General features: G+C 50.7%; 12 protein-coding genes across 12 annotated transcripts; 5 read left to right on the top strand and 7 right to left on the bottom strand.

Moving 5' to 3' along the window:
* Nucleotides 1-704: 704 nt before the first annotated feature.
* COCMIDRAFT_3309 (uncharacterized protein) lies at nt 705-2551 on the bottom strand (the record flags this gene model as incomplete). Its single annotated transcript, XM_007687535.1, has 6 exons — nt 705-848; nt 911-2000; nt 2069-2123; nt 2174-2267; nt 2349-2392; nt 2446-2551. The coding sequence occupies 6 exons, from the start codon at nt 2549-2551 to the stop codon at nt 705-707; spliced, it is 1533 nt and encodes a 510-aa protein (XP_007685725.1).
* A 725-nt stretch (nt 2552-3276) lies between these two features.
* COCMIDRAFT_3310 (uncharacterized protein) lies at nt 3277-4146 on the bottom strand (the record flags this gene model as incomplete). Its single annotated transcript, XM_007687536.1, has 3 exons — nt 3277-3747; nt 3800-3871; nt 3925-4146. 3 exons carry the CDS (start codon nt 4144-4146, stop codon nt 3277-3279), a joined length of 765 nt encoding a protein of 254 aa, XP_007685726.1.
* A 688-nt stretch (nt 4147-4834) lies between these two features.
* COCMIDRAFT_89307 (uncharacterized protein) lies at nt 4835-6459 on the bottom strand (the record flags this gene model as incomplete). The annotated part of the gene is made up of 4 exons (XM_007687576.1): nt 4835-4984; nt 5032-5208; nt 5259-6315; nt 6395-6459. 4 exons carry the CDS (start codon nt 6457-6459, stop codon nt 4835-4837), a joined length of 1449 nt encoding a protein of 482 aa, XP_007685766.1.
* Nucleotides 6460-7495: 1036 nt separating this feature from the next.
* Nucleotides 7496-8130, top strand: COCMIDRAFT_24390 (uncharacterized protein; the record flags this gene model as incomplete). Its single annotated transcript, XM_007687548.1, has 4 exons — nt 7496-7585; nt 7635-7724; nt 7777-7864; nt 7922-8130. The coding sequence occupies 4 exons, from the start codon at nt 7496-7498 to the stop codon at nt 8128-8130; spliced, it is 477 nt and encodes a 158-aa protein (XP_007685738.1).
* A 291-nt stretch (nt 8131-8421) lies between these two features.
* On the bottom strand, nt 8422-9143 carry COCMIDRAFT_24391 (uncharacterized protein; the record flags this gene model as incomplete). Its single annotated transcript, XM_007687549.1, has 3 exons — nt 8422-8549; nt 8645-8942; nt 9114-9143. The coding sequence occupies 3 exons, from the start codon at nt 9141-9143 to the stop codon at nt 8422-8424; spliced, it is 456 nt and encodes a 151-aa protein (XP_007685739.1).
* Nucleotides 9144-10126: 983 nt separating this feature from the next.
* On the top strand, nt 10127-13029 carry COCMIDRAFT_89405 (uncharacterized protein; the record flags this gene model as incomplete). Its single annotated transcript, XM_007687577.1, has 3 exons — nt 10127-10246; nt 10294-10887; nt 10939-13029. The coding sequence occupies 3 exons, from the start codon at nt 10127-10129 to the stop codon at nt 13027-13029; spliced, it is 2805 nt and encodes a 934-aa protein (XP_007685767.1).
* A 1773-nt stretch (nt 13030-14802) lies between these two features.
* Nucleotides 14803-15327, top strand: COCMIDRAFT_34751 (uncharacterized protein; the record flags this gene model as incomplete). The annotated part of the gene is made up of 2 exons (XM_007687559.1): nt 14803-15125; nt 15204-15327. 2 exons carry the CDS (start codon nt 14803-14805, stop codon nt 15325-15327), a joined length of 447 nt encoding a protein of 148 aa, XP_007685749.1.
* A 394-nt stretch (nt 15328-15721) lies between these two features.
* COCMIDRAFT_34752 (uncharacterized protein) lies at nt 15722-16801 on the bottom strand (the record flags this gene model as incomplete). Its single annotated transcript, XM_007687560.1, has 3 exons — nt 15722-15877; nt 15990-16577; nt 16610-16801. The coding sequence occupies 3 exons, from the start codon at nt 16799-16801 to the stop codon at nt 15722-15724; spliced, it is 936 nt and encodes a 311-aa protein (XP_007685750.1).
* Nucleotides 16802-17301: 500 nt separating this feature from the next.
* On the top strand, nt 17302-17535 carry COCMIDRAFT_89367 (uncharacterized protein; the record flags this gene model as incomplete). The annotated part of the gene is made up of 1 exon (XM_007687578.1): nt 17302-17535. A coding segment is annotated over one exon (234 nt), but the record flags the coding sequence as incomplete, so codon positions are not given.
* Nucleotides 17536-17996: 461 nt separating this feature from the next.
* On the bottom strand, nt 17997-19097 carry COCMIDRAFT_89424 (uncharacterized protein; the record flags this gene model as incomplete). Its single annotated transcript, XM_007687579.1, has 1 exon — nt 17997-19097. The coding sequence occupies one exon, from the start codon at nt 19095-19097 to the stop codon at nt 17997-17999; it is 1101 nt and encodes a 366-aa protein (XP_007685769.1).
* A 1440-nt stretch (nt 19098-20537) lies between these two features.
* On the top strand, nt 20538-22511 carry COCMIDRAFT_34755 (uncharacterized protein; the record flags this gene model as incomplete). Its single annotated transcript, XM_007687561.1, has 5 exons — nt 20538-20655; nt 20707-20830; nt 20897-21008; nt 21066-21177; nt 21460-22511. The coding sequence occupies 5 exons, from the start codon at nt 20538-20540 to the stop codon at nt 22509-22511; spliced, it is 1518 nt and encodes a 505-aa protein (XP_007685751.1).
* Nucleotides 22512-23224: 713 nt separating this feature from the next.
* COCMIDRAFT_24397 (uncharacterized protein) lies at nt 23225-27172 on the bottom strand (the record flags this gene model as incomplete). The annotated part of the gene is made up of 3 exons (XM_007687550.1): nt 23225-26385; nt 26436-27043; nt 27090-27172. 3 exons carry the CDS (start codon nt 27170-27172, stop codon nt 23225-23227), a joined length of 3852 nt encoding a protein of 1283 aa, XP_007685740.1.
* Nucleotides 27173-27362: the final 190 nt, after the last annotated feature.

Genomic DNA, 27362 nt, shown 5'->3' on the forward strand with positions numbered 1-27362 from the left:
CCCCCCCATAAGAAAGTTACAGATGAAATTGTGGCGGTGCACTGGTATGGGGTTTAGTTAGTACCATGGCCGTGTGCGTTTTTTTTGGCGAATGAAAAAAAAAACAGAGGGCTAGATGGGAAATTGGTGAGATGGAAAGAGGGGGAAGGGGAGAGAATTTGGCTGCATAAGGGGAAGAGGGTGTGTGTGTGTCAGGTTAGGGTAGGGGTAGTAATATATTACAAATAGTGGAATGTATATTTGATTCGGGAAGTATGGAGCTTTTTTTTTGGTTTGGGAAGTTCCGAGTTATCCGTTTTCTTTTTTGAACTTTTATTTAATCGTTGGGAAAGGTTGACAGGATGATAGAGGGAGAGGGGGGGGGAAGGGGTGGGACTAAAGTACCTCTTCTAAATACTGTGTGGTAGGTCAGGATAATCGTACTACAGTGTGAATGTTTTTTTTTCACCATAATCTAATGAGAATTGCATCGGAAAAGAGCACATCACGCATGATCAAGTTCTGCACGAAGAGAAAAATAAAGGCCCTAGACAAACTCATCTTTTCAGCAACTTTCTATCGCAGCTTCCAAATGCCATTATCAGTAACAAGGGCAAACCCTCTATGGATATCACAAAACAAGAAGAAAAAAGAGCGGGGTTTGGCAGCAAAAAGGACGGCATGCATAGAGAAGAAGTTAGAGAGAGAAAAGCTCGAGCTCAATCCTATGCCTTTTCCTTCTTCTTCTCCTTCTTATCATGATGATGCTTTCCGTGCTTCTCGTCCTTTGCATCCTTCTTCGCTGCCGCCTCGGCCATGAGCTGCTCAAACGCCATGAAGTCACCTTCTTCTTCGGGATCGCGCTCAGCCTATGGAAAAACGTTAGTCTTTTTTTCCCAATGCGAACAAGGACAAAAGTAACAAAACATACCTTCTGGAACATCTCTCCGATAATCATGAGGGCATGAGCGCGCTCTACACGCTTCTCGAGCTTAATCTTCTTGTCGTTGAGGACGGCGTCGCATACATCGCGCAGCACGCTCTGAATCTCAAACTTGCTACCTCTCCATGCAGCGGCGAGAATCTTGCCAGTGACCTTCTTCTCGTACTCAGCCTTCTTCTCATCAGTCCATGCCTCGCCACCTTGCTCTTCCAGCTTCGCCATTTCTTCCATGGTGAGCTGCGCATCTATCGCAGCCGACATGGTCGACCAAGTGTCCTTAACAAGAGTACCCTTGTCCTTGATGCGGGAGAAAAAGCCTGAAATGCCGAGGAATTTCTGAGACTTGAGGAATGAAGATGCCTTCATGGTGTAGGTGGTTCCAATAGCGTGGAGGATTTCAATACCAAACGACTCCATCTTGAGATTCTCAATCTCGAGATGAATCTTTTCCTTGAAAGCAGCTGTTACGTCGGTAGCCTTGTCGGTCTCGGTCCATAATGAGATGCGCTCAACAAGCTTCTTAGCAAGGTTGCTAACGCGTTCCTCACGGATCCTCTTTCGCTCCATTTCGTATGCTGCAAGCTCTTCCCGTTGCTCTTTAGTAAGACCAGCCTTCTTCTTTTGCTTTTCCCGCAGCTCCTTCTCTGCATCAGTCATGCCTTCTGCCTCCATGCGTACCTCTTCATCGGACTTGTCCATGATAGCCGCGCGGATCGGAATGCCTCGTGTTGGTGGCGTGCTTGTCCGGGGTGGGAGCGGTGGGGCCTGTGTAGGAGTGGATGCACCGGCTGCAGGCGCTGGAGGTGCTTCTGCTTCTACATGAGGAGGCGGTACGTTTGCCGTCTGCGTTCCTGTGTGCTCAGCTGCTGCTTCGGCCTCCTTGGCTGGTGCAGCAGCACTTGGGCTTGTTGCGTCTGTGGCAGCACTTGGGGGGGTAGCACCAGTCCCTTCGGCCGTAGGCGCCTTTCCGGCTTCTGCCTTCTCAGCCTCAGCCTGAGCGGCAGCCTCTGCCTCCATCTCACGCTGGGAGATCTCCATAGTCTTGGTAAGGTCCTTCATTAAGGAAATTTCGCCGATCCTGCAAGTATCAGCATTTTTGTTCGAACGAGACACCACTAATAATGTGTCGCGGACTATGCGGCTTACCAGTCTACAAAGGCCTCTCCACCAAAGATCATGGTGAAGAACTCGGAGGGGTCCTCTGTGACTTGTCAGCGTGCCGCACTCGCAGCGCCGAATGTATATTCTTACCAAAACCGCTACTAGGCATAGCACCCTCTTTGCCATGTTTGTCGTATGCTGCGCGCAGCTGTTCGTCGCTGAGAATTTGGTATGCCTCACCAATCTGTCATACTGTGAGCCCCGCAATCCTCTTGCATTCTCGACCATGTCTGTCGGACGCTGCCCTCGCAAGCGATATACATACTTCTTGGAATTTCGCGTGCGCCGTCTCATCGCCAGGGTTCTTGTCTGCCCTAGAGTCAGTCACAGGTCCTGAAAACTGTAGTCGTTGCGCTGCGTACCCGGGTGCAGCTTGATCGCAAGCTTGCGGTAGGCCTTTTTGATTTCCAGCTCGGATGCGGTGGGCGGTACGCCGAGGGCGTCGTAATATGCGGTTTCTACTACCATGATTGCGAATGTGTAGAGTAGAGGGGTAGGCGGTGGGCGGTTCAAAAGGAAATATGAGTAGAGCGCGCGTCGGCAGCCTGCACATGGCTGTCCGTGAAAATCACTGCACCGCCACAGCCGACGTCACCACTATTAGGCCGTGCCATCCGTTCCTTGTACGCTCAACAAACCCACTTGACTCACGCTCTATTAATATGAGCGATAAGCCACATCGGCGTATACGCTTAGTCGTGTATATACACACAGTATAGCAGCTACACGCCCACCTCACAAGACTAAGGCGCAACGAATCTTCGAGCACACCCTTCCTGGTGCCCGCCCTCACCATCAACCTCCGACACCCTCTTCACAATGCCAACCATCACTGTGCGGCTCTCACTCTCTTCAAACCAATCGTGAAAAGTGCGTCTATTCTCTTATTCATAGATATGTCAGATACTACAGTTTTTCTATGCGAGCCCAGAGCCCTTCACCCCATCGAGGTGTACCAGCCATGGCCGTATGATTCATATAAAGAACCTGATATCACCCTTCGCAATCCCATGCGGACGCCATGCTAGAAACTCGGTCCCTACCAACCGATAGTGAGATATTCTTTTGGACCAAACAGTGAACAAAGTGTGGAAATGCAGTCCGAACGTGGAGTGCGTAATGTGTCCGCCGACGAAGGAGGATATTACAAGCATCAGCCATGGTGCTGTATGCCTAGAGATGAAGCCAAAGCTTTAGACGCTGAATTTGGCTTTTGCGCGAGTGCTACCGGCGTGAGCGGCATCGGTGTGTCCAGAGAATTCGACAACATCGTTGTCCTTGAGCTGTAGCGCCTGCTTGAATCGCCTGCCAATCTTGAGAAGGACCTCCTTGCCCTGCTCTTGGGTCCTTCCCTTGCCTCCATCGCCGGGGATAGCACGGCCGACTGAGCGTGTCCAGAGACCAATACGGTAGAAACCTCGCCTAACGTTGACGACAACACCCATGACTTCGTTGTCGTCCTCATCCTCAAGGTTCTCGCCAATGGCGGCCAGCATGACGTGCAGCCAGAGCGCATCAATGTTGATTGCCTTCTTGTCCTTGAACTGGAAAGCCCATTTGCCACCGTGCTTGTTCTGTGAGTCTTCCCACTCGGGACGTACACCCTTCTTGAAGAGATGGTAATCGGACTTGAGTGCCAGGTCGGATGTTGGAGTAATGTTGTTCTGGAAGCCATGTTAGTTTCTTAGGCTGCGCCAGCGGCAGAAGATAGCTTACGTAGATACCCCAGAACTCCTCGACCGAGTCAAACGAGATAACCTCTTTGAGCAGTTCGGCCCAGTTGTCGCCCTGCAATAGTTAGCGAGGATACATTGGTTGGCATACACACGACGTTAGCGTACCTTGCCGCTCGGGGGCTTGGTGAACCACAGTGTCCATGTGTTCATGAGCGGGTGCTTGACGTTGAAGTTTTCGGGATCATGGAAGACAGTGCGGATCTCGCCCTCATTTGCTGTGTTGCTGCTGGACTGTTCGCCCTCTCCAGAGTTGTCGGTAGGTGAGATGGGAATCGTGTCGAGCGGAACCTGTTGGTTGCTGTTCGCGGATGCGGCGACTTCAGCCATTGTGTTGGTTTTTGGGATGTGTATGTGTGTGGGTGGTGGTTTGGAGAAAAGGTGGTAGCGGTTGCGGGGGAATTTAAGAGGATTGGTGGTGGGCGGAATAAGGTGAAGGCGGGCCTATCGCAGTCGCACCAGGCGATGGTACCGAGGCGGTCGCGGGAATGTGCAGCCTAAGGGACTGCTTGCGGAGAAGGGACGGGTCGAAATTAGCTGCTTGCGGCGGGCGTGTCTGTCGAGCAGAATAATATGCAGCGCAATCGCACTTGGTGGGAGCCTTTTGGCCTTGGCACGCTAGACGCTCAAGTTTCAAACATGTCGCAAGCAGAGCGCCAGAGTCTCAGATGGCAGTTGGGAAGAAAAATAACTTTCGCTTTTCTTTGATCGCCCCCCCGAACTTGTCTTCCCATCACCATGAACGCGTTTACCAAGACAATTCTTATGAAGATAACCCCATCCCCAAGTGAAGTGCACGCCTGCAAAGACACCTCTTCGACACACCCATCAATGCAAAAAAGTATTATTATACCCCGACTATCGTGCCAGGTCCTCACAGATGACTTGTAATCCGGCCTCCATCGTCGTGCAAAATTAAAATTACTAGGATCCAACTCTATAACTGCCTTGACTCGTTCATGGTGGCTAATATAATTACATACAGACATAATGGCGAAACATAGAAACCCTGGAAATCCTATAGTTCGCTCTTTTCCACAGTCTCTAGGACTTTGGTGACTTGCGCAGGTGCCGTGCTGGCTGCTCCGCCTAGAAGTTTGCCAAGGTCCGTTTTGGCCTGAGACCAGGCAATATCGAAGCGGGCGCCTGCGAGGTAGGCGATGAACAGCTACCAAAGGTTAGCAAAGCTCGAGTATTCGTAAACTTGAGACATACCATCAGCGAAGTCATGACAAGAACAGTTCCAATCACAGCAGCGACAACATAGATCAGGTCCCAGTTGGCCTCTGCATCTTCCTTCTGCTTCTTGATCGCTTCTTCTATTGTGGCTGGTGCTTTTCGGTCAGGTGGAGGCTGTTGCGATGGGAATATCGACTCGATGAATTGCTCAATCTGGGCCTGGTTAGCCAAATCATTTTGAACCGACTTCACATGAGACTCACCTTTCCCAATGTAATGCTGATCTTCAAGAAATTCGGGTCGTGTGGGTTGTTCTTCTTCGCAATCTTGCGAGCATATCGCCTAAAAATTTCACAGACAAGCTGCAAGTTCTGTGTAGATTCAACCATCAACTGGCAAGCTTCGCCCTTGGTAATCTTGACGTTCTTCTGGAAAAGATCATAGTTCTGGAAACAGGCTTCCAGAGTCGCAATGGCCATGGACTGGGGGATCGCGCAGAAGTTGAACACACTCTGCTCTCGGAGACCAGCCAGATAGTACAAGCAGTCATCCGCACGGGTTAATGCCGTCAGAATCATTTCTGAGCTAGCGTTCAGTGCCTTTTCACTGTTTTCCGGCTTGAAAAGGTCCTCGAAGTTGTCCACGTGCTTGGACCAGATCTCCTTGGGCCAGAATCGGCGGCCGTCGTCGAAGTCCTCCCTGACGTCACGGGTGATGTTGACCTGCTGGAGGAGCTGGCCCATGGACTCCATGAGTTCTGGCCTCTTGAGTAGCGCAGCATTTGCCAATCCAGCCTCGACAAAGAGGCGTGTGCATCCCTCACCAACCAGGCCCGCGACGTAGTGGCAGTATAGCTCGTATTCTTTGATCGTCTTGACTCCAGCATTAAACTCAGCGTTGTTGGCATAGTCTGCCATTCCGTTGCCCATGCGCCTGGTGATGTCCTTGATGATGTCCTTGTAGGCGGGCTTGATCTTTTTGTATTCCTCAATGACCACGTTGAACTCGACCAGAAGCTGCCTGTCCTTCTCGTTGGGACCATTTTCCGTAAATGTCCAGCCATCCTGTTCCAGGATATCCTGGAAGTTGCGTAGAAGAGGCTCCTTCTTTGCCAAAGGGATGGTCATGTCATCCTCAATCGTATCGAGACCACGCAGGATCAGGTAAAATACTGTGACGGGCGCCAAAAGATCAGGGTGCAACTCGAGGATGACGGCGGCAAAACTACGGCTTGTTTGGTTGAGGAAGTGGTAGCATCGCTTCAGGGACTCGGGTTCCTTTGATTCGTCGCGCTCATGTACTGGGTTGTGCCATACTTTCCTGGGGGGGACATTAGCCACGTCGACCACGTAGGGAGGCCCGCAGACGCGCAAAGGAATACGCAAGATGGAACTCGTACCATTGAATTATGGAGCGCAATTCAGCCGGGTGAACGGCGTAGTAGAGGAAGCCCAAGGGACTCATGCCAGGCAGACGTAAAGGAATCGGGGGTTTGTGCGGGTGTTGGCGCAGCGGTGTATACTACTTGCAGAAAAGCCACAAGACAGACGCCAATTGGTACGCAAGAGACAGAGGACCGTGGTAGATACAAGATCCAGGATGGGTGGCAGAGTGTGCTGCTGGGCGGTTGCAGAAGACGTTGGTTTGCCCCTAATTCGAGCCTCTCCGCAAAGAAACAGCCTTGGACCCTGTGGTGCACGGCCCATTGGTAATCCCGCTTTTCGCGCCTCCCTCTTGTCATCACTGATTGTTGCGTGTCACCCATCTTCACCGCCAACCCCTTCTTGAGCGTACGAATAACGGCCAACATAGGGACGATGACGAGACATCATGGCTTTGCTCCAAGAATCTGGCACGCCGTCATGCGCATGCCCTGCTCTTACTCGTAGTTCGTCCGCCGTGAAGGCCACCCGTTCTGCATTCTAGCGGGAATGATGCCAAGTAGATGCGGATACATTAACACTCATTTCTTGATCGCTCTTGGGCCTTTGCTCATTTTCTCGTGCCGAGTACAGCGATGTTTTGGTATGCCAGTGGCCTCAGGCAACAATTTCGTTTTCGGTTTCCGTAATCTGCTCCACAACAGACTCAACGACTTTTCACTACGAACTCATCTGGTAATAGGATGTGGGACGCGCAATGAGATCATGTCATGTATTTTGTGTTGGGGGAAAAGAGATCGAAAAATTTCGTCCGCCGTTCACGAAGTGATGAGAGATGAATGGATTAGATGAGTGGATTAGATAAGGTGCGACGGTGACACAGAAGCAGAACCCAATCGGTAATTTTCTATTCCATAGCCCCCCTACAGTGCAGCTCGCACCCTGGCTGCCCCGTCAGCTTTCCACACACCACGGCCATGTGTATCGAACTCTAGATAATGATGTGCTCAGCCCAATTGAGGTAATGACGCCACAGATGCACTATCGATAAGCCGATACCATTCCTTCAACCCACATACATATCTACAGCAGAAACAACACATCCTACACCAAGAGCCATGGCAACAATACAGGCTGCACCAGTTGCTCTGCCACGCGTTGCAATTACATACTGCACTCAATGTCGCTGGATGCTGCGAGCAGCCTATGTAAGCCCTCTTATACGTTGCACCAACAACCTTCACCAACATATACTAGTTTGGCCAAGAACTCTTATCAACATTCGGAACGCAAATAGGTGAAATCGCCTTGATCCCCGCGACTGGGGGCCTTTTTACGGTGGAACTGGTAGGTTTTCATATTGCCATCACGCTTGCTTGCTAGCTGCTGACATTGCAAGACATACCTTCCGCCTGTGGAACAAGGTCAGAATGCTGAAGCAACAAAGGTGCTACTGTGGGATAGAAAAGCCGAAGGGGGATTTCCTGGTATGTATCTCTCAGCAATGAAAAGCGTTCAGTTAGTGGGATGCTGACTGGCTCTAGAAACAAAGGTACTGAAGCAAAAGGTGCGGGATTGCATTGACCCTTCACGGGATCTAGGGCACTCAGATAAGCACGGTAAGAAGAAGGAAGAGAAATCGGTCCAAGGAGATAAGACTGAGCCCGAAGACAGAGGAGCAGGCCAGGAGAAGAGCCAGGAGGTTGAAGTCAAGAGGAATCCAGATGGAACCATTTGCGAGGATTGTAGATGATAAGCGAGGCGTGGGCTGTCATTGGCAGGATGAGCTTAAGCTCGGGTATGTCCATTGCTATATCTAGTGTTTTTTCTTAGTAGGCAGTAGTGTACAAACTGATATATCTGACAGAACAAACTTGTGTATGGGGGTGCGGAATGCCACCCTTGATTTGATCCACACTTCGCTACAGAAACTCTATTCCATTTTGTACGTATACTGTCTAACCCTAGGCAAGTAGAAAAGCTAACGATGGCTCAGATCTCATGCCAAGTTTGCCGCAACGCCAATGTACAGCTAGCCTCAACATCAACAGCAATGCTGCAGCAGCATTTGCACTACTGTGAAGCGATCTATCGGCGTAGCCTCTATGAGACATGCATTATCGTGAAGTGAGGAGCCGCGCGTAACTTTGGCGCGCATGTGGGGAGGATGCACTATGGTAGGTGTAGTAGTGAATGAGAATACGTCATCTACTTGACAGCAAAGCTTTGATCCGCGGATGACGATTAGTTGGATACATGAAACTGACCATGTCGATGATCTTTGCGACGTGGTGTAATCGTTGGTGATGTGAATGCTGTCACGTAGTCGCTGATCGCGACACTCGGAGGCTGTAGCCGGTGATGCTCCTTGCATGGTGCAATATGTTGTAATACACCATCATTCGGCGGAGGTGAAGTCCGAGTAGGCTCTGGCGTGGTGGTGACGACGACGAATGCGATTACAAAGCTGGCACAAGTCGGCGGGGAGCACTGCCAGTATATGCAGTGGCATGATGCCCACCGGACACCAGCATCTATACCTGTGCTCCTGCTGTAATAGACAGCCTGTAAGTATGTAGTCATGCATCGCAATCGTACGCTAAGCTGTGAGGAGAGCCGAGCTGCGAGCAATCTTGAACGGCGATCATAGCGGGCTGACGGCATCCCCACCCCCGACTTCACACTCACAATTGGTGCGCAACAAACACTCCGACACACTTGAATTCGGACGCGTACAACACCACGCCAGGTCGATGCGCAAGCCATCATTTCCCCATCCTCGCTGCCACATTGCCGTGGCGCCAGTAAAGCGTGGGAAAAATGGCCCCATACAGCCTCGACAAAAACCGCCACCCTGGCTGAGGGAGATCGCCGTATCGTCTAGAAGCGCCACACAAGCCTTGCTAATTATTCCAGCACTCCCAAGGCTCATATGCTGGCGCGCGCTTTACTACAATTTGAAAAAATAAGGCCATGTAAGCGACTGCGGGGTCCTGAGTTGGGAAGCAGCGCAGACAGCCCCAGGGCCTAACAGCCAGGCCAGGTACACATGGCCGCCCAATTACACGCATGGGGGGTTCTAAACTCTACTCTTCTGGGACGCCTCTAGGCATACTCTGCACCATGTGCGTCGAGAACGGCCGCGCCAGTTCGATTTCCCGGGGCCATAGCCTGACCAGCGCAAGCCACTCACGGCAGTCGACCCCTTCTGGCATGGTCGTCTCGCAAATCGCTCTACCCGCTTCCTCACGAGCCGATACATGCACACTATAGTAGGCGGGCGTTGCGATAGCTGAAGGGACGACGGGGATCTAGACACATGGCTGCATTGTCCCACCTTCGGCTGCTACGAACTTCCACTCAACCCTGTCTCCCTGCCGCAGCAGAGGTAAATCGATAACATTGATCCCCGCCCGTGCGTGTTGTGTATTTCATTCTTTGGTACGCTTACCTGCGCTTTTTCACACTAACATAGCCTCGAAAGCGCCTCAGCCCGTACAATTAACGTCAGAGACAAAACTTCATTAGCACTTGATTCCCAGTCGCACGTCTACCCTCTTGACAACTTTTCATGATTCTGCACACAGTGACCTGAGCTTGGTAGTCGCCACAGCCTCATTGGGCGGACTTCGACGGCCACCCAAGGACTCCGTACATTCCAATCAACACGTCATAGCCGGACTACAGGCGACCATATCTATTTTGGGTTTCTACAGGACGATAACACGAAACCTTTAACTGGCATCTAAATGGGCTCGAGATCTGCCAGCTGCTCTGCAGCAACACGAGAACCGATGCATCCGACAAAGATTCAGCGATGGTCGGGCTTGACCCGTACAGTAAACGACTGGGACCACGGTTTGCGAAGGGTATGTTGAAGCTCGTCGTTATTGCTCTTGGCTGACAGTTCGAAAAGGACCCCGAACTATGGTATGAAGATGGCGACTGCTACATTCACCTTCATGCCAGAGGAATGTCACGTCGCGGCCCGTCTTTCTGCATTCCTTTTAGAGTCTTGCGACAAAAAAAGTGCGAGTCGATAATCAGCCAGTGTGATGCCCATTTGGTTTCACTGCAGACATCGGCCTCGCAAAAATTGAAGCGGGTGCCCAGTTCACTGATTGATGCAAACAAGCAACAAAGCACTATGGAACTTTTCATACCTGCGCCCGCAGAGGTTGCTCGACAAGACTCTTTCAGATGGCACATTACAACTCGTAACTTCTTCGCGTTCTTGCTAGGCAAACCGTTAGTTGGCGACCATATGGGCCAGGCTTATGTGGATCTCCAAGAAAGGTTACACCTTTTCCGGCCTGATCACCCTAGCAACATGCAAGACTTTCTATCATACGCTGAAGACCAGGGCTACCGGGACTTGGTCGAATGCACAGATTATGCTCTTGCAAGTTTGTTCTATGCAGAGCGTTACAAGCTCAGGGATGTTTGGGTTGATGCTTTCGCCCATTGTGTTGGCATGAACGAAAGTTTGGCCCTCAGCCCGGAATTTTCAGTAAGGAGCCAAAGTGTGCTACTTGAGTACGACGCTAACAACTACACAAAGCCTATCTCAAAACTTACCAAAGCCTTGATTACCCGAGCTCATCGCGAAGTCGATGCTCATCTCGGGCGCGTATCTAGTGCGCTCAGCAAGTTCCTGCAAGAAGACTTCTCGCCTACATATCTTGGGCTGACGGACGCTGCTCGAAGCCATCTTGACCGATTCCGCCGTTTCTTGCACACATTCTATGCTGAAAAATTTGGCTACTGGCCGCCACCTCGAGGCACTGTATTCCCCAAGGCTCTTTACAAGTCCATGTATTATGACTTCAAGAGCCTTTACGACTATCTCGTAGATACAACATCTACTGTCGACATTTCTTCTCAAGGGCCAGCGAGTGGTGGGATTTGTGTTCTGCAGAACGTGCTTACTTTTGACCAGCGGCACAACTTCACTTCACTGCCACATCCATTGCCACTGCTGCCAACATACGTATCGCCTTCGAAAAAATCAGACTCGCACAGGGCGTTACGGCAGCTTACTCTTGCTTCTCAACATCAGAAAACACACAAGATCCATACCATGAGCGGCGCGTTAAGGGCCGCAACGAATATTCTAGACCAGCATGTCATCAGCTCGAAGATTGTTCAGGCGTATATGCACTTTGAGAACACACATGCCGTCAACGCCTGCCGGCGTCAGGAGAAAATAACCGTCATGGATGCGCGCAAAGTCCGGTGGCTCCTCATTTATGGTACACTCCAGTACCTAGTGTCTGCACTTCGGGCTCCAAAGCAGGTCCGCGACTCTGAAAGCTCAGATTATCCCTTGTGTTATATTGCAGATCCCACTTCATCAGCTGCAGACCGCACAGATGCGGCTCCTTCGCCAGCCCCTTCGATGAATATTTCCCAAGCCATCGACCAGTACATTTTGGAGTCACAATGCAGCCCTTCGCCTATCGAACCAGATTGCCAAAGGGAGGACTATTTTACCCCCAAAAACTTGAGTCGGCGAGGGTCCATGGAAGTATCACCACTCAGAGTTTCTCGACCTGCGCGTCCATCCTCAGTGCGGTCATTGTCACAAATTTCACTGTCCTCTCTGAGCTCTAGACGGAACAGCCTTACGACGCAGTCCACGCGTCTCTGCGTTAGCAGTACCAAGGTGTTGAACGAGTTAGTGGAGAAATCTCAACCTTCAAATAATGACCCGCTTGTTCTTGTTTGCTCTGATCAATCCACCTCGCCGATCGTCATCAACCGAAGTGGGTCAGAAACATCTTGGTTCAGGTCGCGCACACCTTCTGTTTCGCGCAGCAGGCGAGCCTCAACAAGGAGCACAGATGGCTTCCCGAGAACCCCACTACTTGACAGCTCACAACTCGATCGTTCTGCAAAGGCGCTATCGCTCTTGGGCATGGGAGAAGTCCCCAGCCGGTCGGACAGCACTAGCTCTACGGGAAGTTCGTTGTGGAGTGAGGGTGTAAGTGCAGCTTCATCCAAGTCAAGTACATGCGACGATAAACCTAAGACCAGTGAAGCAGAGGAGTGTGGTCTTCTAGGCGGTCTTGTCTCCATTATGACCCCAGTGGACTCACGAAGGATTATGTTGCCAACCACACCTCCCGTGTCACAAAGCCACATACACCCTTCGTTGCGGCAGGAATCTCGGGGAGACGGGTTCCAATTCGAGTTCGATGACATGAAATCAGGAGCCGAGCATGGTCACCATGAACCTAATGATTCTCAATCAACCATTGGCATGGCCGTGTCGATGCCTCCATCATCCAGCCCCCATGTTTCTCTAGGAATAGAGCCTACACTCACTGATACCGAGACACGGCTTCTAGTTTCTGACAAGAGACCGTTCCTTCCACGATCCATTTCCATTCTATCGGCTCCAGCCAGTCCATCCTCTGCATCCCATGACGGCCTGGATACCGTCAAGGCTCCCACAGAGAACTACTGGGAGCATTACAAGGCCACACTTACCCAACAACGAGAACGGTCAAGGTCACGTACCGGTTCGCGGTCAGAACTTGCCTCTCCCGGACCCTTCAAAGTGCCCTTCTCCCGCCTCTCCAACCCCAGTAATGAGGACAATCGCGGCGTGAAGAGTGAGCGAAGACTATCCCATCTATGGCGGCGCTAAATTTCATTCGTTCGGCTTTGTCGTAAATTCGGTTTCTTACACTTTTAGCGACTATGTGGCGTTCGGCGAACAAAACTTGTTCCAGCATCTCTGTTCTATACCCTCATCTGCATCAGCATTTTCACCTTTTACACATGTACATCAACAGCTAGCAATAATGCACTCATAAGGCAGGGAAAGCGATCTCTTACCGCCATCTTGCTCTGCGCATCTAGAAAATCTTGAACCTTGAATCTTTGACGTATCTCTAATCGGACCATGGTAAACGGAGCGACCACGGACGCAGCCTAGATATGAGTTTCCCCGGCTGCTAGGTTCATGACAACAATCTCTAGCGTCTTGCGGGGAGTAGGTTGCTGCTAGCTACACTCGCCTATCCTACTGACTGAATGCACTGCGGTAATTTGTGCACAATCGCGATCGTCATTAGGAGAGCCTTGACAGAAGTAGCGCGTAGTTGTGTATTTAGTAGCCTAAACGTACATCTTCAAGAGATTTTACAGTCACAGTTCTTCGCTAACAATTACATAGGCATCACCCCGATCCGACTCATGTGTAGCAACCTCCACAGTATAGCGTGTATGCAGATGGTGGAGACAGCCAGGTACAAGTTCGATAAGGTTCTTTGTCATGGACCTAACTCAGGATAGAGTGGCCTCGACGCTGGGCTCGGAGTGTGGCTCGGCATCGACGCGGTGAGCTGACAAGGAAGACGCCGAAATTTGAGTATCCACTGATGGCGTTATCCTAAGCAGACAGGCTAGAACGGCTTGCGGCCGAACTGTCGAATCTTTTCCTCAACAAACATACGATCGCCTTGAGTGATCTGGAGCGCAGTTAACTTTGCGCCAGCGATGGGGGTTCTAAAAATTGAACCCCGGCCCCAGAATTTCGAATGCGTCGCCTTCCACTAACAACGTCATCCAGAAGCAACTAAATAGACCAAGTGGCGAGATTGCGACATCGATGAGGCTTGGGCAGATTCATCGCCCCAAATGAATGGATGTGGCGTGCGGCTCAACAGCATTTACCGCTCCAGAGCGGTACCTGTGCAGCCTTGCACTTGCGAGTCATTGTCTATCACAACAAAACAACGTGGTACTCATGCTCGCTAGCAACAGGCTATGGAAAACCCGTTGCGAGCACCTAAGGTTCGGCCCTTTGCCATTGCATGCAGATGCACGCACAGAACGGTTGTTCCTCGTATTTGAATCAAGAATATCTTGGGCTGTCTGTACAAAAGAAGCCATGTTGGGGGTGTGGAACCTATTTGTGCCGAATATGCGGAAGACATTGTTGGAACTAACTTGCACTAATCCAACATCTGTGACACGGGCGAGTACAGTTTACGCAACTAATTCCTCCTGATTACAGCTGATCAGTTCCCTGTTTTGCATAACAAGAGCAATTTGCTAGGCAAAAGGGAAGGCGCAAGGCGTAGTGTCCCGCCATTTTCCACACACAAGGCCGGTAAACGTCCGTCTGAGGATAGGCAGGCGGCAACCACCACGCTGTGGCTCCATCATTTCTCGTATTCTCCACTACCCCCTTGGTATAGAATGTACAATATCTGGAGCTCTGATAGACGATCACGTCGAAGCTTCGTGCCCCAAGCGTCGACCTTATGCCAACTATGTATGTAAGAGCCTGGGGTTGAAAATGGAAACAAGATAAATACAACATCCCCATCCTCCCCACAGCCCATCTTCATCCACAGGCAGCCGTCTCACTACCTCCTTCCAATCCTCTCCTCCAACCCAAAACACCGCAACAATGCGCTTCCTCACTCTCACCACCCTCCTCGCCACTGCGAGCGCTGTCCCAACGCTCTACCAGCGCAGCCCTGTCGGCAACGTTGAGCCCGTCCTGATCACCGACTACAGCCTGCGCAAGACAAATGGTACCATCCAAAATGTCAACTTCCACATCCACGGCTTCCAGGCCCGCAATGTGTCCTGCGCCGCTGGCCCCATCCTCTCGCTTCCCAGCGAGACTGTCACCTGCGGAGCCAGCAACTACAGGTTTGTGCTGTCGCCATTGAACGGCACCGACCCCAACCAGTATGCCCTGAGCGTTTACCACCAGACCGGTATTGCGTAAGTTCTTCCCTCTCCCCTTTCCTTTTTTCCATAAAACTGTTGTGGTATGATGGTAGTGGCTAACGGAGAAATTAGTTCTGGCAAGTACGCCACTGGTACCGTTCCTACCTACTGCGTTGCTGGCGGTCTCGGATCCCAGGATCTGCAATGCAACCAGATTCGTCAGCTTGGTCCTTACAAGCTTGTTCTTCGCTCCTAGATGGATGCGGGTAAATTGACGGGGTAAATGAAAGTAAGATGGATATGAATATTGGCAGGCCCTGAAATGTTTACTGTATATAATGAGGGCGCGAGAAGAGATGAGAGACTGGGGAGGTGGTGAAAGGGGCGAAGTGATTATTGAATTTCTTGTATATAGAGTGAGGATAGTTTATTGAGTGGTTTGTTGGCTTCGATCATTAATGTTTTTTATCTGCGGTTGAGTGTAATGAAGTGAGGTTTTTTGACATGTGGTGTGAGGACAAAAACAAGTACATACATTGGGAAATAGGTAACTGTACCAGTGTTTTCCTCATCTATATTCCATACACACAAAAATCATGACATTGTCTTGTTGACATGCAAATACACCTCCTTACATCAACAGCTCTTCACTAGGAGACATACTCCGGATCAACCTCAATCACCATGTCCACCCCAAATGCACTCGGCCTAGGCGCTACAAAATGCGGTATCCGCCAAACCTCCTCATTCCATCTCTCCAGCGTCCCCGGCGCAAGTTCCTCCTGGCAATCATAAACATTAAGATACTACCACATCACAAAACGTCAGTCACACATCTCCATCCCCAACTCCACCCCCTCCCTCAAAACCCCCCAAAAAATCAGAAAGAGAGAGAGAAAATAATAAAGAACAACATACCTCCAACCCCCCCATCCCCCCAATAATACTCAAAACCCCCTCCCCAATAACCCCCCCACACTCCCCAAACTCCACCCTTCTAACCCGTTCCTTCCCACACCAACTCCCCAGAAAATCCCAAATTCCCCCATCAACCCCACTACACCTTTCTAAACACAGCTCTTCACACCCCCTACTCTCCTTCAGCAAAACCGCAACCTCCGCCGTCCCCACCACCGCCCCCTCAACCCTCAACCCCAGCAACCTCCTCCCCCAGCTCGGCGTCTCGGCGCCCAACACCCCCCACGCCTTCCTCTGCTCCTCCCTATCCAGCGCCATCTGCGCGCGCTCCACCGCGCGCCCATGACTCCCAGCATCGAAACGCAGAGAAAGCCGTTGCAGTGCGGAGAGGTTGCGCAGTGCGTGCGCCATGCGGACGCTCATGGTCCAGAGCGTGATGTCGACGTGCGAGAGGAGGGGTGCGTGGCGGGTTAGGAGGGTGGTGAGGAGGGCGGATTGGAAGTTTGAGAGGGTGGTGTAGGGGTAGGTTGTTATGTTTGGGATGTGGAGCCAGTGGTCGTGGGGATGGCGGTCGGGAGTGGGATGGACCTGAGAGGAGAGTGTTTGAGGAGGGGAAAGACGGTGGTTTGATGCGGAGAATGAGTATGGGGAGGGTAAGGGGGGATTCCCAACGAGAGGGATTGCAGGTTTGCGTTTGCGAGGGTGCGGGCTGGACGGCAGGTTTCTGAGAAGCGGAGCAGGGAGGGGAGGGGGAGGGAGGTGATGATTTGGCTGAGGAGTTCGGCGGGGAGGGAGAGGATGTGGGGGGACATTCTTTCTTTCTTTTTTTCTTTTTTGGAGGTTGGGGGGATGGGGAGTGGGTGAAGGGGAAAGGAAAGGGGAGTGGAGTCTTGCTTTCTTGACTAGAGGTAGATGGTGAGATAGTATGACAAGAGATGGATAGACATCTAGTTGGGAATCCCGAGACACTTGTAGTAGATCCTCCAGAACAGATTGTGCTGTTGTTACCTCGACCAAAAGAGGCCATACGTGAGGCCCTATTTTCAGCCCTCTCCGCGGAATCACCCACCGCACTCGTCCCCTCCCCTCTTGCTCATTCTTCGCAAATCATCTCACAGGCGCTTATCCCATCGGTGTCTCTAGCCCCAAGTCCTTACTCTTCAACAAACCCCGACATGGACGCCGTGGCGCTCGCCAGTGCTGTGGGGGTGGAATTCTTTGCGTGCGGCGTTTTTCCCTGACCTACATCGCATGATGTTGTGTAATACGGCCCCCCCCCGAAAAACCGAGGTGCGTCAGACGAGGTGAGGACAGTGTACCCGAGAGAAGACGAAGGGATATCCTATTTCTCACAGGGTCGATGAATGTCCGTGTTGAATCTGGGTTCTGTACGAAGGATCGCTGTGTAACTCTAAGAGACGCGATCGCAAAAGTGATGCATGGGAATGTGGGGTTTGCACGCATTGCAGGCTACGTGCTCTCGTTTCGACGCGCTCGGCGTGATAGTGATAAGAATCGAGCTGCTGTCAAGCAGCACAGCACATGAAGCCAGCCCCGTCATCTCTCTTCGGAGAATGGGCATTGCTGTGTGAGGCATACATCATGTCATGTGCGCTCGTGTGGATGCGAGATACATCACGACCGCATACCAGGTTGGTTGGGAATGGCCAAGCACGCACAGCGCCAGGATCTGGACATGGCAGATGATGAGCACCGGGGCCACGGGTACGTATTGTCAGTGGGTCGCTTGTGCATTCGCTACGCGGTGCATGCGTATATGCACGAGAAGCAGTATTGGATCCTATGATCATCTCGCGTAACAAAAAAGCAAGCATGCATGGAGAAGAGTGTACATTCGCCTTTGGTCCTCTGCATTGGGGCGAGATCGCCATCGCTATTGTATTCGAAGGCCTGCCTTAGCCTATGATCAAGCCACATGTTGCGAGGGAATAATGAGGCGTGTTGGTGCAACTCGAGATCAAGCTCTGTCGGGGCTGGGGATCACTATCAAGCCTCTCCACCAGCACCCCTCTCAAAAACCCTCACGCTACCGTCGCCTTTAACCTGGTACAGAAACTCCTTTCCTCGCCTATTGTCACCACTTTCTTTGGGTTCATTTTCGTTGAGATCCAAGTCTGACCATTCATGCTTCTGTTCGGTGATCCGTATGACGCCGCTCACGTCCCTTGCAACTCCAGTGTCCAAGATCCTCACACCCAGTATCCTCCTGCTCATGTGAGCAAATTTGACTAGCAGGTTGTGATGCGCAAGCTCAAGTGGTTGAGGTGGTGTGGAAAGGTTGAGAAGCGGGTTATCGGATTGTATATGGGTGAGAACAGGTGACACAGTTGGTATTGTGTGAAGAGCCAGAGTAAGCGAAGTGAAGTCCGAGGGTGTGATGGAGGGGTTGAGGGCGAGGAGGAGGTCTGGATTATCGAAGATGAGGAGCGTCTTTCGCTGTACCGCTGAGGGATTGAGTGCAGAGACGGCGCTGGAAATGGTCGTTTTGATTTCTGAAAGGTCGAGTGTCTTCAATACGTAATGACCGGGGGTACTGCTACCTGCGTCGGCCGCCTCTGATGTTGTAGGAACCGTAGCGGGTGATTGTGTAGGCGCTGCCGCTGCCACTGCCGCTACAGGTGGTCCTCTTACAGGCGCTATCCCTCCGAGAGGACCTCGTGCAGGTAATGTCTGCGGCCCTCTCTGCACCTGGATCCTATTCAGTCCCGTGACTTGTGGTTTTGCCTGTCGATTGGCCCGCGCGTCTATTCCGGATATACCATTGCCAGGCGTATTTGCACCAGCCCCCAGCCCATCAACGAAGGCGAATCTCCCCTCTTTCCTGAGTCTCTCCAAATCTAGACCCGCGCTCTTTCTGGATTCCTGTTTCCAGAACTCGTACTGTCGCATCCAAGAAACCAGCACTACATTGTGCCCCTCCTCCCCGCCGTCTTGAGCTGTGACTGTGCTCAGCGCATCGCACAGGAACCGTAGTAGCAGCCAGTTTGCGCTGGCTCCGAGAGTGCTCGTGAGCAGGATAAGCGAATCCTCGCGAGGAAGTTGGATGTATGGTTGGAGAAGAGGTGGTATGCGACTCGACGGTGGCATTGCGACACAGGGCTGGAACAAAATTGTGAAACGCAAGAAGCCGCCCTGAAGCGATGCACACGTGCCGGTTGCTGTCCGAGACCGATACTTTGAGGCTTTGAGGCTTCCGGACTCTGTTAATCTGCTGCCGTCAGTCAAGTTGCGTGTTGGACATTCGAGCCATCAGTCGGCATCCCTAGCAGTTGACCGTCACATTTTCTTTGATTGATAGTGCAGCCGTCATGTGTCTGACGCCTAATCTACTGTGAATGCTGACTTGAAACCCACGACCCTTGTGCTGGTAGATGAGAAGATCAGAATCGTCTAGGTAAACGCTTGTAGCTAATTAGCAGCATTGCTGTCTCACTGGGCATGATGGAAAGCCTAAGACTGAGCTGTACGATAGAGAACATCACGTGACCATGACGTATCTCCATCGGCCAGTGAAGCTGGAAACAGAATCTCCCCGCACCAACGATATGAAGCCCACTAGATGCACAGCAGTCTATGTATACACGATCATGGCGACCAGGATATCAGTGATGAAACAGCAGAGCATACGTGACAGGGCACCACTCAAGCGATGCTATGGCCGAGCGAGCGTGTTTTTGGATGGAGCGTCGTCGCCGATGCGCAATTCGCTTTTCTAGGCACCATCCTGCCTGCGTACGTCCGACTCTACCTCGTCTGCTTCTGTGGCAGCACAACTACATACGCAGACCGAACCTGCGCCACTTTCGGTTGGGTAAACACATTCCATAGCCACTGGTTATCTCGACCCTGCTTGCCATCGTCCAATCACATGCAGTCATACAGGACCCCAAATCAGTTGCAGCATGCCCAGTGATTTGCCAAGGGTAGACGCCTCAAAATGCGGTTCCCATTGGAGCCAAATGATCATCAATGGAACTTTTGTTAAGTTCACGTTGTTTTGCAACCTTCCTAATCCGTCATCCGGAATAATCGCCGTGGGCAAATTATATATGAACAAATAATCCCACAAGACGCATGACTAGCCATCATTTACTTGCTAGCTTCTATCACACAACAATCAGCTCTTCCAGGGACCACAGTGACACACTCGTATGCAAGTAGTCAGGCGGTAACCAGGCTTCAAGTATGCACGACGACCTCGAAAATGTTAGTGCTGCTAGCGAGCCGATACAAAACAACAACAATAGAAACTCTGTGTCGCCAGCAATATCCATAACGCATGCCTCAGGCGAGGACAAGAATCCGAATAATTCATTGCGCCAAGAGGCCCTTGTCGAAGAAAGTACAGCCAGAGCCGAGCCAGGAGAGACTCACGCTTTTCTCTTCAACGATCGTTCCGAAACCAGAGCTATAGGACAGTTCATTGCAAAAGACAAACACAACAGCGCATCAGTTCTCACGACATGGTGGTTTGAACTGGCCTCTTTAGTAGCCGCCCTATCGGCCTTGATCGCTATTGTGATTACTATGGCAAAGTATAACGATAAAGAGCAACCTGAATGGAGATACTCAATCAATCTCAACACGATCATCGCCGTTTTGGCCACTGTGCTGCGATCATGTATGGTGGTTGTAGCGGAAGAAGGTAAGAGGCCCATCGATCTTTAAGTCAATCAAGGGCTTGACACTGTACCAGTCATTAGCCAATTGAAGTGGTTGTTGTTTCGGCGACCACGGCCCCTCTGGCAACTTGAGCATTTTGATACAGCTACTCGAGGGCCCTGGGGCTCGCTGCTACTCTTCTTCCGAACAAGGTCTCTGTACGTATACTCCTACGGTGCTGTGGCGGAAGATTGAAAAATTGTATAAACTAAAATACATGATAGAGGTGCGGCGTTTGTAGGATGCATAGTCATCATACTGTCAGTCGGCATCGGGCCTTTCTCACAACAAGCTGTGAAGTCTGTATCGTGTGAGCGACCTCTGGCGGGAGCAGAAGTATCCATCAGGATCTCCCAATAGATGACCACCTCAAACACAAGTGAAATCGCAAAGGGTCACTCGAAATGGGACTTGGACTTGGACACCAAGGTTGCCATCCTGGACGGACTTGTGAATCCCAACACAACTCGGTCCGATATCACGCCGAGTTGCAGTACTGGCAACTGTATGTTTCCTTCACGCAACCGTGTCACACATTCTTCGGTCGGGCTGTGCAGGAAATGCGTGGATGCATCTGATCGGTTAGTGGAGGTAGGGCTACAAGATCAAGACCGGTGGATCCGGTTATCAGACGGTAATGGCATTAGTGGAAACCTAAATAGAAGCCTTCCACGAATTGCCCTATCTGTTCTTACACGATCCAGTATGCAGAGAGACTGGGAATCGGTTTCTCTGAACGGAAATCTTTTGAAACCATTCGACGTCTCATCAGACGACATATTTGCAGCATCAATACTCAACGTCAGCATTGTCACCTTTACGAATCATGGCTGTGAGTCCTTGGGGCGGGAAGATGACCCAAAATTTCAGCGTTGTCCAGGAGCTGATGCAAACTGGACACTTCCAGTCATGAACTTCCTAAACGCCGTGGCGGCAACATGCTCGTTCTACCCTTGCGTCCGCGACTATGCCGGAACTGTCCGCAACACCACCTTCACCGAGACAGTCATAAAGGAAACGCCAATAAAACCAGCAAGAATCACAAAGGAGAGCCGCACTTACGACTTCAAGGATCTGCACAGTCCATGGATCATCGATAACCAAATATACACACGCAACAATATATCCTCCGTACCAATCCAAGGCAACAACTTTTCTAGCTACTTTCTCAATAGCATCAGCACAACCTTCCCAACAGCCTGCATCTATGGCATCGATGGTGACTACGCACTGAGTCTTGGGCGTTTCATGCAATCCGTCATGAGTGGGAATTGCTCCACCGTGGCACACTTTGTTCCCGAATTTTACAAAAACGACTACAAAGCTCTGGTGTGTAACCCCTGGCAGCTCGAGGCCCTGGTAAACAAGGGCCGCGCCAACTTCGACACAATCAATCGCAATATGCAATCTGTAGCCACGGCTGTTACGAGCGAGATGCGTAGAAAGGGGTCTTACTATGATCCAGAGGTTACTTACGGTCCTCGGTTTCACAGTGCTCCGCCTACATTTGTTACAGGAACGGTTCTTCGTACGACGACCTGCACGAAGTTTGATTGGGCGTGGTTGAGTTTCCCGCTTGCACTAATGATTTTAACAACACTTTTATTGTGCATTACGTGCGGCAAGATGGTGTTTGACAAGTCCGGGGTTCCCGTATGGAAGTCATCGATTTTGCCGTTGTTGCTAGCGGGCCATCGACTGAGAGATGTGGCTGCTGCGGAGGATATGGATGACATGAAGGCGAATACGAAGTTGCTGATTGTGAGCCTTGTGCAGGATGAGAGAGGATGGGAGTTCGTGATTGAGGAGTTCAAGGATAAGAAGAGAGGGGAGGACTAGGCTTTGCGACACTCAAATGTAGATTAATCGCATTATCTATATAGAAATTTATCATCAAACCATACTTTTTGGTTTTACAGCTCTAGTGTGCTGATGAATAGGGTTACGAGCAACCATAGGTAAAAAACTCTTATCGTCCGAGCTCTGGTATAAGAGTACGACTTCTCTTTCCTGTAGAAGAAGCATTCAATCCATTATGACTCCAGTCATCCTCCAAATTCTTCGTAGCTCTATGCATCCGGATACTCCTGTGATATCGAAGGCGTGGAGGTGAAGATAGCTCGTCGCCCCTATTGTAAGACTCATTGCTCGACACCATCTACACCCGTTGAATAAGGCCAATCGCAATCTTCCGACAACTCGGCAGAGTATATTGTAGAAAGCCTTGCTCTCTCATGTCATCATAGAAGCTACTCAGAGAGTTACTCTGCAGACTTTCGGCATACAATATCGCTTTCAGTGTTTTAGTTTTCATATTTTATCATCTGTTTATCGATATTTATCTACATCGGCTTTCATGCCAATGATACCGTGTGTCCCGCATCCACCACTACCCATGGGTATTAGAAGCTGGGTACATTCCCCGTTACCTTTTCATATCATTGAAAGTTTTCATAAGTGACCGTCGAGGCCGAATCACCGTCCCGTAGAACTTTGGTAGCTAGATCTTGAACCCAGAACCTCAGATTATCAGCCCATCAAAGCCCCACATCTCAGACTTGCTCCTCCTCTTGGATGCTGACCCACTCACTCAAGGTCTCCGTTGCAACCGTCTTTTGCTGTTCCTTTTCCGGACCTAGGTAAGACTCAATGACAGGTGGACAGAGTAGGTCGAATAGCGATGGAGTCGCGTTTGTTACTGGGGTCTGAGCATCGGGTTCATCGTTGGCGCTACTATTGTCCGGGCTTTCTTGCGTCTCAGGTGCTGTGACGACCGGGGCGCTCGCTTCAGGTGGCCCAACGCTGAGATCCAAGCCCAGTAGGTCCTCCAAGTCCAGTATTTCTCCGTAATGCGTGGTACCTGCTGCTGTCTCCACGGCTCCAATTTCAGCATCTGATTTAGCAGGACGAACGTGCTTGGTTTGGCGAGGCTGGTCACTGGTCCCATTCGGTTGGTGACTCGTTTTGCCGCCGGTAGCAATCTTTCCGAGCTCACTTGGGAAAAGCCATGGGAAAGATATCAGTGGCATGTGCTCTGGGTCCTTGATACGAAGAGGTACAGTGCTGCCTCCGACAATCTTGGTTTTGGTACATTCGTCCAAAGCAGTTTCCATCTCGCGTGCTGTGACTGTGTACATGGCAGCAACAAAAGGTCCTAGGCGTTCCCAGTCGTTGTTATCACTTAGCTCCGCGGCAATGCGGCACTCGCTGCGGAATTGATGCTTCAATGCTGCAATGGTTCTGCCGAATTCTTCGGCAAATTTATAGTCACCGCTCTCGTGGTTGTGCACCAGTACGAAGACAGACCATGCTTCGAACTCGGTTTTGATACCGTGTTTGGCCATCAGTCGTCGGAGTGCTTCGTCGTATGAGAGCTTGAGACTCGCCGCCTTGTCCAATAGTTCTTGGTCGAGGTCGAACGCCCCCAAGATGCGCTTGTCAAACGGGTTCTCCCACTGGGGCTTAAAGTCGATCAATTTTACCTCATCGTAGAGAAGACCGAGAATATTCTTAGACGTATAAATCTGATGTTGAGATAGATACTTCTTCTCCATGAAATGCGGCCATTTCCTTGGCCTGAGTTCGCGCTTCATCTCAGCTGGTATGCCGCTCTTGGGGAAGTCCACTGCTCTCGAATGCAGCTCCGCCAGTTCGAGACAGATTGGATCACCAACGCCGTCTTGGTTTAAGTCGGCTTGCGCAAGATGCGCATGAGCGATTTGGCCGAGAGCGTCGTTTTTAATGTAGTTAACGAAGAACTTACTCATATCAATGGCGGAAATCGGACCGTCAATCTCCAATGGTTTTTCCGGTGTGAAATCCATCGGCGGCTCGTTGATGAGCTTTGGTACCAGGTCTTCGTCCCATAGGACCATGTAGTCATCTCCATCAAGATCACCCCCAGAGCACATGTTTGCAAGGTCGCGATCCCCATTCTGAGGAAATACCACGACATTTTTGAGATGGTGAAGTGCTGGGACGTTCACTGCGCGAACCACTCGAACATCTCCTGGATGCAATGACGGGTTTCGTGCTAGTATGCATATGCCTTCGATGGTAATATAATGACCTTTGCTGTTAGGATCGCTGACCCGTAAGAAGATTTCTGGCAGGGTAGCTAGTTTCTCCTCCCTGGTAGCATCAGGTCTGGATTGAGGGTCGTTTAGATGTCCTTTGAGCGTCTTAGTCTCGTCAACACAGCCGAGCAAGAAAGCGCCCTTATCAATAGCAATTCTTGCCTTCTCTTTCAAGTTTTTTATAGTGCAAGCTCTCCAAAGTGCGAGCAAAGACATGATGAAAGGCTCACGGGATCCCATGAAGCCATCTAAAACCATTGCAGCCATCGTCAAGGTAATCTGGTTAATGTCGATGTTCTTTCTGAGTTTCTGTACGGCGATCGATTCATCACTCATTGCTTTCGAATACTCGTTCATCATGTCTTCTTGTTTTCGAAGGAAAACCGCATCTTGAACGCCAAGATATGAAAGAACGAGAATAATCTGCCGGTTGAAATATGGTGTCGCAAAGGAAGATGATCGGATGATCTCAAGGCCGGTATGAGGGGCCCGAAACTTGTATTGGCTCATTCGAATGTGAACTTCGTTACCATTCAGATTCGGGTCGAGTGCAAGTACTCCTTTGCTTCCTCCAAGTCGAAATTGGAAGAGGGAAGGGGGGTCAGTAAATGCGTTGGCCAAGCCAAGTTCCTGAGCTGCCATTTGGGCCAGGAAGGGAGAGAGCTTTCCAACACCATCCGTGAAGACGAAACCGTTGCGCTCAACGTCTGGAGCCTTGACAAGCTTCACAGTAACCCCCATCGCGCGTGTCGTAGAGAAACATTGACCCAGACGCGCTGCAAATTTGGATACGGTTTTGATATGATCAAATTCTCCAAGAGACATACGGATATCGTTCGCCGACTTTGACGCTGTAGGTGCATAAAAGTAGGCACCATTCTCACGGAACTGTGAATTTCCAAACGCTAGGAACTCATAGTATCTCCCGGCAACAACGATACCATTCTTCATGGCGCGAAAAACCCTGTCAAATAGTGCTTCAGCCCTACCATTTGGCTGGTTACGTAGCTGACCCTCGGACTTCTCGTCGGTGAATCTCACCCGAATAAAGCGATCAGCGTCCGCTTCATATTTGCGAATGATACGGTTGGATGTCTCCATCACAGGTGTTGCCACATGCATCATAGTTGGAGTGATGGTAACCGATCGCTGCAGAAGACAGTAGCTCGGTATCTTTCTTTTCGTACTTTTGATTGGGATATCGAAAATCTCCATGGGATTGTAGTAGATTTTCTGCCTGTCAGCAACCTTCTCCAAGATGTGCACAGCTCGTTGGCTTTCTAGCGTCTCTAACTTCTTCAAGAACCCAATCGTGATAGTGTGCTCTTTGATATACCCATTTGAAAGGCAGACTTCAAGCTGGTAGCGTACCGGAAAACTCAGATGAGCCTGTCTTGCGAAGATATTGTTGAAATCCATTCCCTGGTTGCTGGGAGTGACATCAAGATGCGGGTGCGTACCGTATATTTCCTCTGACAGAAGACTCCACAGTGGCGAGGGGATTTTCCGCTTGGTAGGATAGTCGATGAGATCCTTGATCTCCACCCCATGGTCGGTAAGGGCATCACTGAAGTTTTTGAATTGCGGGCCACTCAGTGATGGATTATCAAATACCAGGCGGTAGTCAGTCCATCGACCTGATCAGATTAGCAGGAGCTTGCTGAGACTAGTTTGGATGTTTACGTACCAATGTCGATAATAGCAGTGTCTCTATGATTCATCACGGGAGTACGCCGGAGGGTTGCTCGAATGGCTCCATCAACGATATCAGTCACTCGGTACCAAGTATCCCAATCACTCCAGATCTTGTCTGTCCTAGAGAAACTAGTTTGCTTTCGCCCGTCGCCCAGGTTTTCACCTTCGTTTCTCTGCATGTAGAAACATGGCGTGGAGTCGAACGGAATGACGAGGGACGGCTGACCGGTGCTATCTTTGGTTTTGTAAATGTGCGAGATTAGAGAAATGGGTAAGGAGAAGCGAAACTTTCGCATCTGGTTGTTGATTGGAATTCGAAGTGAAAACAGAATATCGAGCTCTTTGCGCTTCAAGTTTAGCGTCACCTGAACACCATCCTTCGCAGGTGGCTCGACGGTGCGCATAGCAATCATGGCTTTTTCCGACACTCTGGCGCCAAACTCGATCCGCTTCGCAGAAAGTATGGTGAACTCGTAATACTTCTTCGCAGTATTTGTGGGACTTGGGATAGTAGCGGCAAGAGGTGGGCGTACTTCAGACCGCACATGTGCAGCACCAACTCGCAGCCTTTCACAAGGGATGGGTTTGTGGGGAGGAGGCCTGGAATACGTTAGTTATGTTCATTTAACTGTGGCGCATGGCTTACCTGAACACTACATATGCATTGTAGCTGGCATCACTACGCGATGTCTCCATTTCGATCCTGAAGACGTTGCCATACGATGACATTGCCTGGTAAACTTCTCTTGTCCAGCAAGTCTTCGGTAAACCCAATATCTTGAACTTGCTTTCCTGGTAATGCGCTGCCTCGCTTTTCAGGATGGATCTATGCAGACTGCGCTGACCATTTGAGTCGCCCTTGGATTTTGCTCGGTTAGTCTTGGAATGGCTGCCAGAGCTACCGGAACTGTTGGAGGAT

This window comes from Bipolaris oryzae (genome assembly GCF_000523455.1).
Source record: "Bipolaris oryzae ATCC 44560 unplaced genomic scaffold scaffold_31, whole genome shotgun sequence".
NCBI lineage: Eukaryota > Fungi > Ascomycota > Dothideomycetes > Pleosporales > Pleosporaceae > Bipolaris > Bipolaris oryzae.